The 14,225-nt window shown below is 40.0% G+C and overlaps 1 protein-coding gene across 1 annotated transcript; it reads left to right on the top strand.

The window, feature by feature from the left end:
• The first annotated feature begins 651 nt into the window (after positions 1 to 651).
• snx3 (sorting nexin 3) lies at positions 652 to 13,932 on the top strand. Its single transcript, XM_023410798.1, has 4 exons — positions 652 to 846; positions 9,487 to 9,582; positions 9,953 to 10,077; positions 13,044 to 13,932. Exons 1-4 carry the CDS (start codon positions 685 to 687, stop codon positions 13,147 to 13,149), a joined length of 489 nt encoding a protein of 162 aa, XP_023266566.1. The 5' UTR covers positions 652 to 684; the 3' UTR covers positions 13,150 to 13,932.
• Positions 13,933 to 14,225: the final 293 nt, after the last annotated feature.

The following is a 14,225-nucleotide window of genomic DNA, read 5'->3' as shown; positions in this document are numbered from 1 at the left end:
TATAGATCCTTCTTTTTGTTTTGTTTTGTTTGTTTGTTTGTTTGTTTTTACCACAACATGATATTATTGTTTTATTTCCATTATTTCGCTTGTCGCTGTCAAAGAAAAGTCAATTTAATAATTATTTCAAAATTTCAGCATCAAATCCTACACATTTCAATTGTTTTGAACGCAGGATCACTTGTTATTTTCGCATTTTAGCAGCAATTATTGAACTCTGTGAACCGTGACTGGTCCAGATTATACCGATAAAATTTATACATTTGTGTCTATGGTTTAATAAACGAATCACGCCAATGTGCTTGCTGGCGGGTTGTAAACAAACCGAGCAGCAGGTGTCCGGGTAGCGTCAGCTGAGCCTCAGCTGATCGGAAGTCTTTAATCCCGCGACAGTGACAGACAGACCAATACCGGAACTTAGGTGATTTACCTTCAACATAAAAGTTACAATTACACTTTTAGGTGTGTGAAAGACAAAGTAATGTGGAAATGTCTACTTATAACTATACAGTATAATTTAACACAGACGTTCATCTAAATCAGTGCACTGTTCCCACAACACGTTTTACTACGCGGACACAATATTCTCCAAATGTTTTATTTTGGAGGTTTGCAGCGGAATGTACACATTTGTATTCTGGCTAACTTAACATTATCCCTAGCTGCTAGAAGGACAGGGGAGAAATGGCTGATACCATAGCTGATACAAGAAGGCTCTTCACTAAGCCTCAGAACTTAAATGACGCTTATGGACCCCCGAGTAATTTTCTAGAGATTGATGTGAGCAACCCTGAGACCGTCGGGGTTGGCAGGGGCAGATACACCACGTATGAAGTCAGACTGAAGGTGAGCCTACAGTAACAAGTGCTAATGACGTTAGCTAGCAAGCTAGCTACCTGAGCTAGCGACCATTTTTCCTTTGCTCAAAGAAAGTTATGTATTCCTGACACCAGGATGGCCACAGACAAAAAGAGGCGCATATTATCACACAGTCGACATGTAAATGTGTGAATGACGGGCTAAGAAGAGAGGTTACTGATGAAACGAGTTAGCTAACGCTAGCTAGCAGGCTACTGACACTCGTTAAAATGAACAGTGATTAGCTACCTGACATCAAACTAACGAGTTAACGTGACTGACATTTGCGTTGAGCCGAAGTCATTTGTCTAGATAGTAGTTAATAGGTCAAGGTGCTTTTGACAGCAATGTTAACAAGTACAGTACAGCACCTACTAATATTTGCTTAAACGTTAACAGGCAGTTTGCTATCGCTCTGCTAGAGGAGGGAATTTGTTTACATTAGCCTCAAGTGTTTTTCCATAGTGTCGTGACAGAGCAGTTAACACAAGAGTCATCTCTACTAATAAGATGGAGTTATATAACCGGTATAGCAAGCTGATGAAATGATTATGAAATAACCCCTCAGAAACGTTTACGTCTTCTTGAATGGTTCAGAGTTAAACTCTAGCCACACCCCATTTTCTGACTGGAAAGAATAGATAACAGCATTGTTCACACTTAATGACCAATTTCACTTGAAAGTAGGCCCGTGTGACCAAATGCTCAGCTCTCTGCTTCATCTACACATCATACTAATGCTACATTAGTGGGGGATGTCTGTTTGTTGTAGTTTGTCGTTTTCCTGGTTTCACTGATGAATCATCAAGTTAATTCATACAAAGCAGAATACTCTATTATCAGGTTAAAAGGGGAACATAGCTCAGCAAGTCAGCTTCTCTGGAACTGTAGACAGGATGCTCCGTGATCCTCTCCTGCCTGGCCCACCCGCCCCACACAGCGCATTTCCTTCCTCCTACTCGTCTGAGGAACTTGCAGGGGAGAACAAATGCTTTTCTTCTTAGAGAAGTTTCTGCCTTCCATTGGTTAAGTAGTTGGCCAAAAATGTAAATACTTGAGAAATATGATATAGATTATTGGTTCTACTGTCCAGAAATGTAGCACAATTGAGCAATCAGTGAGGAGCGTAACGGTTGGATAAACACAGTTGTTGCAAAACACAGATCCTGTATCACTTGTGTATCATGTGCTTTTTCTCTGTCTCACTCACACAAACACACACACACACACACACACACACACACACACACACACACACACACACACACACACACAAACACAACATCAAGTCATTTTAGACCACTTTTAACCAGCACCAGTTGAATTAACACATAGAAGAAAATGATCATGCTAAATTGTTGACAAACACTGCCACTCCAATCTCCACTCGAGGTCCACTTATTTCGACCATATCACATGGTCTTCATCAGAAGATGGAGTTTGCTCAGTTGACATTGAACTGTAGATGTTTCAGACCTTCCATTTCAGGCTCCACCAAGTGAAGCCAATGTGAGTGGGAAGTCCTAGAGTAGCTCAGAGCAATAGAGAGTCTGAACATCTGCAGTTCAATCACCATGTTGCTGCTGATGAAGACCGTGTGATATGGTAGAAAGCTCCAGAATAGAACCTTGGACTGAGAATTTTTTTCAGCTGCTGTTTCTAATTTCAAGAAAGAGTTTTCAAACTAAACTTAGACATTATTTAAATACTTACACTACATTGCAATGAAGAAAACCATTAGCCGACACAGGTAAAGTTTGTGCTATTCTATTTAAAATTACATTATTTTCAGAACTCTTTATTTTTATTTCATTTATTTTTCAGCATGTCTGTCACCACATACAATTTTGCATTAATTCAGCCATTCCAGCAATCTATTGTTTGCATCTTTAATGTGCAGGCTGCACTAAGAGTCTGAAATTGTCAGGCAGTCACTAGGCTCATCTGATTACCTCATCTCTTATCTCTAAATTGTCATTTCAGTTGACTGACACCCCTGTAGTTAGTGGCCTTGAGTATTTAGATTGGATAGCAGCCCTCAAGTATTTATAGTTTCCCCTTACCTTAAAGAAATGGGTTGAGAGAAGAGAAGCCGTCTCCAGGCATTAGCGTTGAATATAAGGCTACTGTACTTGATTAGCGTGTAATAATTAGCATATGCGTGTAATCAGCATTATTGTGCACCTCATAGCCCTGTGTGACCCTGCTTTGCATAAGACCACAGAAGAAGCGGCGCATCCCTCACTTCTCAACAAACGTGGTGTCAACTTTGCTTTGCTTCTCTCCTTCTCCTTTCTTCAGCTTTCTTTAGAAGCATTTTACTCCATCTCCAGCATGTTAAGAGCGTTAGCCACAATGCCTAGGCCTGGAATGCATAGCATTTGTGTTAGTCTTTTTGTTTTCATCGTGCTCAAGATATTCAGAAATACTTTAATTTTATTATCTGATTTTGCTATACAGTTTCTGTTCATAACTCTTCGCTGTCCCCTGTTCTCACTGCTGTTCCGCTATCCATCCGAAATCGAGAGAGCCCTCGTGGCCGCACTGAGACAGTCTCCCTAATCCCCTCATTGAGAGAAGAGAAGAATGAAACAGGCCAGGGTGTGGGGGAGCTGGAGTGTTTATTCCCCAACCTTACCCGCACACCCCCCACCCATGGGAGGGCAGAAAGCCAGTCCCTGTGATGACTAAATGTGGTTTGCATATAATGTAAACACCAGATCAGGGTAGAATTCTTCCTATGATATTGCAAAGTTTCCCACGAGTCTCTTTAAATTAATGTCAGATTATGCATTTGACTTGTGACTCACTGGTAGCGTCTGAATTTTTATGATGAAGCAAATTGTACAAGTATTGGATTATCATGTGGGAAGCCAACAGTTTGCTGTGTGGCACAGTCGTATCACATTACAGTCACATGTGGACAGCCAGACTTGCATTTGGTGTTTAAAATCAGTGGGATCAATCCACTTCTTTCAGTCAGGTTTTGAAGAGGTGGAAGCTAAGTTCAAACTGAAAGGAGGCGGATATCTCATTTTGCCTGAGCGGACTTGTAATGTCCAGGGTCGTGTTGAAACAATGGATTTCTGTTCTCAATCTAAATCCCTTCGTCTTAAGTGTAGTTTCTGAAATTGAAATTGAAAAAACGTTTTTTTTTTTTTTCCTGCGTCTACACATGTTTTTCATGCTTTTCATGTTCCTAATGGTTCCAAAAGTTATTCAGCAGGGTCCATCACCTAAATGGTTTTTTGGTTGTTACTGGTTTGAGAGAAACCCCTCAGGCGGCAGTGTACGCGTTTGGATCCTCAGTAAACATGGGATTGGAGTTGGGGTGTGTATGTGTGTGTGTGTGAATGGGGGGGGGGTGTTGGGTATTATCAAAATTTCTTGTCTTTAGTTGGTTCCCATCTCATCCAGAGAGCACATTCAGCGGAGCGAACTTTGGGATCTCACTTTGTTTATGGATAGGAGTACATAAAAGGCCTCTTATAGCTCTGTCTCTCACTCTCACTCAGTCTTCTACCCCTCCTCTTCTCTACTCCCATAGCTTCTCCCTCTCTCTTTCTTTCTCTTTTCCATTTGGGCATTGGGGCGGGGGCCTTTGGTCATTAATAAAATGGGGAGAGATGGGGAGTGGGTGTGTGTGTGGGGGGGCGCTTGTCAGGCACAGTCAAGTGTAATCCAAAGTCTACAGCATCCTCTTCGACAACTATTTTAATGGAAATAGGGAACATATTGTATCAAGGCTACCATATCCTACTTGAAATGACAGTATCAAAAGTGGGAGTTGATACTATGGCAACAAAGCAGCTTTTTGCCAGCTAGGCGAGTCTAGGCTGTCAGGCCACAGGGGCCGGCAAGCACGGGAACGAGTGAGAGAGTACATGGAGAGGCGAGAGCAAAAGACCCATAGCCTTAACGCTTTTGTGCCTTGTCTTTTTTTCCCCATTTTAGAATATGATGCAATGAGATGGTATTATGTTGCCATTTTTAATGCTATTATTCTGAAAGGAGAGTATATGGGAGGGGTAAGAAGGGGGCATGGGGGAGGTTTAGGATGCACACTCTCAAACTTGACTTAATCCATCCTGCTAAAAGCTAATGCATGGTGGCCTTGAACTATTCTCTCAGGAGATGAGTGATCTTTGTCCCCTCTCTCCCTCTTTCTCTGTCTCGCTGTTTTTAAGGGTTCTGCCTCTTTTCAACCCATTTTCAATGAGCCTAAGGTATTGTGTCCCACACATTATGAATCACATGCTCTTCCTATAGAGCGTAAATTGCATCTTGTACACTCGAAATGGAAAGTGAAGCTAGGAGGTCTACTATGAAAGAGGTACATCTAGCTTTATGCTCCTTTGTTAAAAGATGCAACATTTTCTCTTTTCACGCCTGCTTTTAATATAACCATTAGTTATATTAAGCTTATTTGGCTTTTCTAAATTTTTGGATTTCATTTTTGCCCCTCTGTAACTTTACTGTCTTTCTTCTCCCTCTTATATTGTTATTCTGTCCCTATCAAAGTGAGCAGGGCATAGAACAGTGCCTTTTTAGACAATTAATGAAATGCTAAGACCCGGCTGGGTCTGGGCTGGTCCCATGTCCCAATCACTGCAAGGGCCAGTAAGTTGAGACAACCGGGCCTTAACCTCTAACCAGCCATGAAGAGAACAGAGGCCAGGGAAACCTGATCTTTGACTTGTAGAGCTCTCACGCACCGCCTCTTTGTGTGTGTGTGTGTGTGTGTGTGTGTGTGTGTGTGTGTGTGTGTGTGTGTGTGTGTGTGTATATGTGCGTGTGTGTATATGTGCGTGTGTGTGTGTGTGTGAGAGAGAGAGTGAGTGAGACCTCTCACTTTTCAGTTCTGTCGTTTTCGTTCCTCCCCTTGTCCTACAAGGCCAATCTCTTAATCACAGGGTTTGAGAGGGAGAGATGATTGAAAGGCCAGGTGACTTTCTTTCCTTACATTCTCACTGCTAACCTCATTGTCTTGTGATGGTTCGACTATGTGTGTACAAACAAGCGTGAACGCTTTGGGCTATTATATTTACATTGTTAACTGTATGACACCTGTGCATGTATGCTTGGTGTACGTCAGTGTGTGCTTGCGCGCGGTTAAGTGTTTTCTGTGTGCACATGATGGGATTAGAGTCACGGCGGTGGCAGATTACCTGTAACTGTGATCTGTTGTAGTGGGGATTAACTTTGCGGCGCTCCATGCTGTGAGGTAACATGACGCAGCAGGGACAGACCATGGTGAGAGGAGAGTGGAGTTAATGCTAGAGCACTGGGGCGATAAAGCTAAGATAATCCACTTCTCCTGTGACCTGAGAAAAGAGGAGGAGTGAGGGGCTCATTGACAGCTTCACCTGGAGAGAACTTTAAATAAGTGGGAGAGGGAAGGTTTCAGGGCTGGTGAGTCAAATTAAAACTTAGTGGGAAAGAGGGAGTGGCAGAGACTCAATGAGTTTACAGGCAGGGTAAGGAAGTACTCCTATTATTGTGTCATCTTAACCAGGCTTTTTCACCAGTCTTAAGGATTTAATCACAGCAAATGTGACCTTGTTGAAGAGAGCTGTGGTAATCGGCAAAATAACAAATTATTTTTTGCATGTCTAGAGCAAAGTGATTTCTGTCTGTGTTTTTCTTCTATGCAGGCATCACAATGGTCACAGAAAGACCTGGATAAAACATTTTATTTGTTTAAAAAAGAGCTTTAAGGCAAGGTTAAACTCAGGTCATGTTGTGAGAGGAAAGCAATGTTCATGTTAAAGCTAACACTGAAGTTGAGGCCTAATTATAAGAGTTTGAAAACCTTGATAGATTTTGAAATCAGATGGCATCATGCATCAGGAGAAATTTAAGGTAATTATCGGCGCTTAGCTCACAAACACACCAAACACAATAAAATGGAATAGAAAACAAGAAAATGACATCACAACAAAGGTGTTATTAAATTAGGATAGTAAAATTTTCTTTCCGGTACGAACATAACTTCCTCCACTGTAATGAAGGATACACACAAGAAAGGATGTAATTACAACCCTGAAATGGGCATACGTTAAAAACAGAAGCTCCACTGTGCAGCATTGATGCACAAACATGGAAGACTGTTAAGAAAGAAACTTTACCTGCGACATCATCACAAAAGTCGACGTCTAAAGTTTGGACAAATCAATCTGGGAAAGCCAATGTGGTCTGATGACAAGCCTCCACATGACTCTTCAGTGTAGACGCTGTTTGTGCAGTCAACGCTGCACAGTGGAGTGGTGCACCATCACTCCTGTGTCAGCTACACCTTCCTGCAGCTCCTTTGCAGTCATATAGGGCTTTTGCTTTGTCTTTCTGCCTAGCAGATATTCATTTTATTTGAAAGTTTTCTTGGTGTTCCACAGTTCCCCTCAACTGCCATTTCTTAATGACATTTTGAACAGTTACAAGCATATATACAGTCTAATATAATCCAGTACAATAGCTCCTCCACATATTCTACCATCATGAAAAGTATTAATTCTTATATGTATATTAATTACTGAGGTCACAGTGGTGGTACTGCATTATATTGAAATTTGTTTCTAATATTCTTCCACCTCATGTTTGTAAATCTAATGGGCAAACCATGAGAAACACATCTTAATATAAGAAGAATTCTGTGTGGAATCCATAATTTTGAAGACTGAGGAGGGGACAGAGCCGAAAGGGAAGAAAACAAATGCCCATATATTCCCCATTGAAACATGACAAGAGGAGTCTCAAGGGCAGAAAATCTGACTTATTATCACAGAGCAAGGGAAATAAAGAGGGAAAAAACTGAAAGGGAGAGACCATGAGAGCGAAAAGACCACTCCTGCTCTCCCTCCTCCTCAATTAGTCCTGCACAGACCAGATGAAGCTCCCAACCTCTCCAGTTTTTCTTTTCTTCCTTCATACCCCCTCTCCTTTCTTTTTTGTTCAGCCATTTACTCAGCCTTCTAGTTAACTCTCCATCCCCTTTACTGCACAGTCGCACAGTCACAGTCGTCTGCTCATCGATCAGTCTGCTGCTCCTACTGTATTCATGCTGCATCTACTTGCTCAATTGCTTTGCTCTTGTGATTCCTCCTCCTTCCATGAATTCTGACCTTCTCTGAATGTGGCCTGCCAATGAAATGCTCATTCACTCTCTCCTTGTTTGTACATTGTCATGGGATGGCCATGTTCTGCCAGGACTAGTGAAGAGGTTTGGCATTGTGCTGTAATGTGCTGTTTGCTTCAGTGTTCTCTGTCAATGTCGAAACATCTCCTCTTTTTAATATGAAATTCACTCTCAAGTGCTTGTCAACAGCAACTTGGAATTATGTGCACATCTGTGCATTGTCGTACACGAACACATCAAACAACACACAAAAAAAAAAAAAAACTCAAAACATTCTCTGTGCAATAGACCTTGGTGAGCAAAACATAAGTGAACTTTTTTTTTTTTTTTTTTTTGCCTGGAGGCCAGTTTCAATTTTTCTATTCAGTTTGGTTCAATTTGGTTTCAATTTTTTTTCCCTCCTTTTTATTATTTTAATAAAGTCAGAGTAGATACCACAAGGATAAAGCTGTAACCAATGCAATAATAATTTTCTGCTGTTATTATTAGTGGCACAGGAAGTACAAGCTGTGAGTTTGTTTGTAGTTTTAAAATCATAGTTTGGGACATCTTTAAACATGTTTCTGGTCAACAGTACAATCACAGGGTGTACTAACCCATAGGTAACCATGGCAACAATAGTGGTACATTGCCTATTAACCTTAATGATGGTTATACTATTTACGAAACAAACTTATGCCAAGGTGTTCCAGTGTACCTGAAATAATGAAGTCAGGTCTGTGATACAAAGGGAAGTAGGGCTGCACTTAGATTATTTTCATTATGGATTTATCTGTTGATTATTTTCTCAGTGGGATATATAATGTAGAATGCCCATCACAGTGTCCTAAAGCCTGAGGTAATGTCTTCATTCAAAAACCAAAACATATTCAGTTAACTTAATAATAATCTTCACAGCTGAGAAGCTTGGTATTTTTGCTGAATATTAAAAGGATAAATGTTTGCCGGTTCATTTTCTGTTGATGGATTAATCAATTTGTTGTTCCACCTTTGAAGGGAAGCATCCATTAGTTTATTATACTGGCACACCTTACGTTTTATTACTACTATAAAACAGCCATCATGCATGAAGAAAAAATGTAATGTGTGGCAAGAAAACCCTACCTCTATAAATACATTTGAAATATAGAGCTGAAACGATTAGTCATGGAACAACAAAAATGAATTATCAACTATTTTGGTAACGGATTAAGTAATCGTTTTACAAACAAACATGTCAACAGTTATTTCCTTTCAGTTTCTCAAATCTGAGCTTTTGATGCCAAGATGCCACCTTAGGCTTTGGGAAATTGTGACACTATTCTTTCATATTTTAAAGAGTAAACACTCAATTAATTGAAAAAACTGATAGCCATATTAATCAATAATAATCATAATACACCACGCAAAGAAAAGTGTGTACACAACAATTTGATGTAAATCAATGCAACTCCTACTAGTGACAGCTGTAACAGTTTGCCACCTGTGTGCGTGTGTCTGTGTGTGTGTCTCCGCAGACCAACCTGCCCATCTTCAAGCTGAAGGAGTCTAGTGTTCGGAGGCGGTACAGCGACTTTGAGTGGCTCAGAGCGGAGCTGGAGAGGGAGAGCAAGGTGAGCCATTGAGGTGAACTCAGACACAAAGCCTCTTGAGTACTTGGCTTATCAAATCAGCATACAACATTGGCCGCCAATGTATTTGTATGAAGGAGAAAGTTGTTCAAAGATCTTCTGAACCTTTGCCGCCTGTAAAGGAAGATTTCATGTATATGCTGTCTGTGTTTTTGTCCCGCTATTGATGCAGCCTATAAACTGTGTTTTTTAGCCGCACAGATGGCATATAAAAAAATGCTTTGATCCGATCACATTGTACAGACTCACTTAAGGATTTTTTTACTGTTTATGTCTTAATTGTAAGTACTAAAACTCTCTTTAATAAATTATATATGTGTGTCCAACTGCTGCTCTATGATTGTTATCACAGGTGGTCGTCCCCCCTCTCCCAGGAAAAGCTCTTATCCGGCAGCTTCCGTTTCGAGGGGATGATGGGATATTTGATGACTCTTTCATTGAGGAGCGGAGACAGGGTCTGGAGCAGTTTCTCAACAAGTAAGCCTTCCCACATCTTCCGTCTTTCTCCGTTCCTCCACTAGTTTGCCATGAGGTTAAAACAATTTATTCTTTACAATTTTTTCCTTTTGTAGTCGCAGTCGTTTGCAGCTTCTGCCTCAGCGAGGTGTTATTTTAACTCTCACGAACAATGAAACACTTTGTGCAATAAGTAGATTCAACTTTTTCACTTCTCTTCATATTGTTAACAAACTGAACCCGCAGAGACAGGCAGGTCTTTTTCTCACTATCCTCCTTAATTCTCTTTTATAATTACCTCGCAAAGGACAAGAATAACCAAAGAGGACTCGAGTGTGCACCCCACAACATAATTTTTCCCACATTTGTTTTATTGTTGATGTGTAATTTATGATAATTGCAGCTCAAATTACAGCGCGTGGTTCCATGGGCTGGTGTGTGCACCTCTGCTTATTTTTGATCCAGCATGTCCTCATTTTCAGCTGCGGAACAATAAAAGTTACAGTGTGATTGTAATTATTTGCTTTGATTGCAGACTTGGCCATTATCTTTGTTTCATGTGCAAATGCATCAATGTTTCCTGTTGGAATATTAAGTGTGGAAAGACAGTTGAGAAAATTAAAATCCATAAATATATGTTTTTTTTTTTTTTTTTTTTTAAAGAAGATGAGAATGTGTTGGCAATTAAGAGTTTTTCCCCTCTTGCTTCCAATGAATGAAACACTGCTGTTGATCATATCATTGTTCAGACTTAATGCGGGCCGATGGGGCTGGCAGCATTGTTTAATCTGTGATTGAGAGCATTGTGAAGAAGAAATCTTTTGGAATGGTAAACATGATTGTCACTGTCAAACAAGTGAGAAGAAGAAGAGATAACCGTCAGTTTTTTATTTTTCAAACATAATTCATACTTAAGGTGGAAAAAAAAACAAAGGAAGGGCATACATACTCACTTCATAAAGAAAGAAAGGCCTTGAAATTTTAGCATTCTTCTGCTGCACCTTGTCCTCAATGTCAATATTTCCCGAACCTATTAAACAGGGTATGTTTGGGGCAATCTTGATCTTTCCAGTGATTTGCCTAGGTATTTGATCAGTCAGTGCTTCCCCTCCAGGGCAGCTTAATTTGTTTGAAATATTTCCCTTTTTAGGTTATGCATGCATACGCACAATGTCATCATCTTGATCTGTTCTGAGAAATGTACTGTAAGAAAAACGAAATGTTTTAGGGTCTCAGGTGCACGGGCTCATTCTCATTAAGCTCATTTGCGTCATCTAAAGGGACATTAAGGGAAGCTTGATGTCACAGTGACTTTTACAGAGGAAAACAGTCAGAAACGTAAAGTATTTCCTTGATGTAGTGATAACACACAGCTGTAATGAAGGTGACAGTAAGGATTAATTTCAGGGAATTGTACCAGGGTATAAATGGATATGATGTTGGGGGAAAAAAATGAACTTGCCCCACCTGCCCCTCCAAACTGTGATTTGTGGAGTTTCATTTCGAAAAGGTTGGAAGTTGAAGATCTCACAGAAAAGCTGTAGTGTGTCTTTATTCTTGGTTGATGGGTCTGTTCCCTTTTATGAGTTTTAATTGACACTTGAGAGGTAATAAAATCATTACTTCTTTTATTGCAAAGTACAAAATCTTGTGACCACACACTCACATCCATAAACCCATGTCTGTACAAGTTGTATGCAATGTACAGTAATTGTGTCCTGAATGCTGCCTAGTTGTCCCTGTGCTGCAAGTCAAAATGTCAATAAACCTATTCAGTAGTGATACAATAACCCAAACTTTCATTTTTACATTATTACTATTAACAAAATGTTTTAATTGGCATATTGATCATTGATTATTCTGTCAATTTTGCAGAGATTGTCATTGTAGCCTTGTGGTTAGGATGAATACATGTACCTGTCCTGGAGACATTTTTTTGTATGTCATCCCCTCTCTGTCAGCCCACATTTCCTGTCTATAGCTGTGTTCCAAATCTGTACCACACTAATTCCAAGCAGGATTTGAATTTTTAGTGCTTTCACACTGGACAAATGCTGAAAAAAACATCTTTGTTTATGCCAGAGACAGTAGCAAGATGACGGAAAATGAGAGGAGAGATAGAGAATGGCATGCAGCAAAGGACGTAGGGGATGCTGCGATTCATTGTCAGGGACTTAAACCCCTAGAGGAGCAGGATGCAACATAACCTTGTTGATGGACTAAAAGGAAATGGAGAAAATAAAAAGTAATTTGTGCATGTAGGTTTAACAGCTCCAGGAAACAACAAACAAACAAACCACTAAATCTTGGGGAAAACATTAATTGGCAGTGACATTTTAAGTCACAGTTAGATTAACATCTAACAGTGCTGAATGTTGATTTCTTGTATAGCAGCAAAAACTATACTATGAAGATTGGTATACAGTACTGTTTACACTTTAGTGTTCAGTAAGGAATTGGGACACAGGGTATATCCATACTGTCAGTGACTGAATGTAAAGCAATAATGCCCCCAAAAATGTTTAAGGAGATGAGGATAAGAGTATCATTGTGCAGTTTTTGTGTATTTGTAGTTCCTGTAGGATTGAAACACTGGAAGATGTTTGAGATGGTTGTTGAATTGTTCAGCCTTTAGTTAAGAAATGAGTGAAATGAAATGGAATATCTTACCTAAAACCTGTAGCATGTCATTTTTTGTTTTTACTGCTTTCCATTCTCCAGTGTTTCAATGCACATACAAATGATTCCTAATCTTGTCTTTTTTTTTTTTCTTTTTCTTTTTTTGGTCTTGATACAATTTGGTCCTTTATGCTAAATCTTTCTCAGACTTCTTACCTTAAGTGAGTCCAGTGTTCCGGTCAGTCTTTTTCTGTGTTGTCCGTCCCTGTGTGTCCTTGTGTCTATAGGTACAATCATGTCATCAAGCCTCGCCTTTTGAAAAGTTACTCAGCCTTCAAACCTGCCTTTTTTGCTCTTGTGCGTTTCAGAGTGGCCGGTCACCCCCTAGCCCAGAACGAACGATGCCTGCACATGTTTCTACAGGATGAGTCTGTGGACAAGAGCTACACCCCATCCAAAGTCAGACAAGCCTGAAAAGAAAAGATGGCTCTGCTTGGCCTGGTCCGGCTCGACCCTGCTCAGCCCAGCTTGGCTCGACAACCCAAAGCTCTCTTCACTGCTCCAGGTTTCACTCAGACAATAAACATTTCAATGACAACTTCTCCTCCTCGCGCCCCCCCCCACCCCCCACCCCCCCAAAAAAAATCGTTCACTGCCTCTTTTAGTTTAATTAGTGACCCTGATCGGTGTTCGTTTTCACCTTCTAATTGGAGTCAAGAATGTTCGACACATAACTGTGGTTCAAAGTAATTTATAGTAATTTCTCTTTATGTCTGGAAATGCCACTAACATGGATATATTATGTATTTATCATTTAGCTATGTCTGAATATATTCATTTCTATAGTAACATTGAATGAGCGTTCTATGTATGCAGAGCTCTTGTAAGACCCACAGCATTTCCACTCATATATATCTAATACTGGCATGTTGCTCACCGTAACTAGCAACTAAACAGACACACACACACACACACACACACACACACACACACACACACACACACACACACACACACACACTTGATGGGCCTTGACTTTCAAATCACACTTAGTTGATCCTCTCTTCAAAAGGAAGCACGTGTGTGTATATCAACCAGCACCTGCCCAATTATCACAATGATTTTCTAGCAAGAAAGAAGTAATTTACACAGAGGGAACTGCAGTATTTCTACAGGCTATATGCATTTTGAGATTTGTATACTGCTGTGCCATTTTTGTTTATTTTGAAGATTTTCCAATAAAATAGGTGAAATGTCTCCACGCATAAGTACATTTGTTGATTTAGACTGTTGACCTATACCTAACATGCCACACTGGACAGCCAAGTTCATTCTGCAACTGCCACAGCCATTACAGGTATTCTAACTTTGTTATGACATTTATTTTTCAATAAATACATAATCTACCATCTCAATTACAAAGAGGATTTAGGCCTATGGCTGATTAGAGAGTTTATTAAAACTGTCCTGAGCTTTGATTTAGAAATAGGTTGGACTACTTGTAAAGGAAAACTGGTAACACTTGATAATACAAGTACAAAACATGCTTA

Source organism: Seriola lalandi, unplaced genomic scaffold (assembly GCF_002814215.2).
Source record: "Seriola lalandi dorsalis isolate HSWRI2012SDOR001 ecotype SW California unplaced genomic scaffold, Sedor1 jcf7180002054438, whole genome shotgun sequence".
NCBI classification, from domain to species: Eukaryota; Metazoa; Chordata; class Actinopteri; order Carangiformes; family Carangidae; genus Seriola; species Seriola lalandi.
This window is presented reverse-complemented; position numbering and strand designations above follow the sequence as displayed.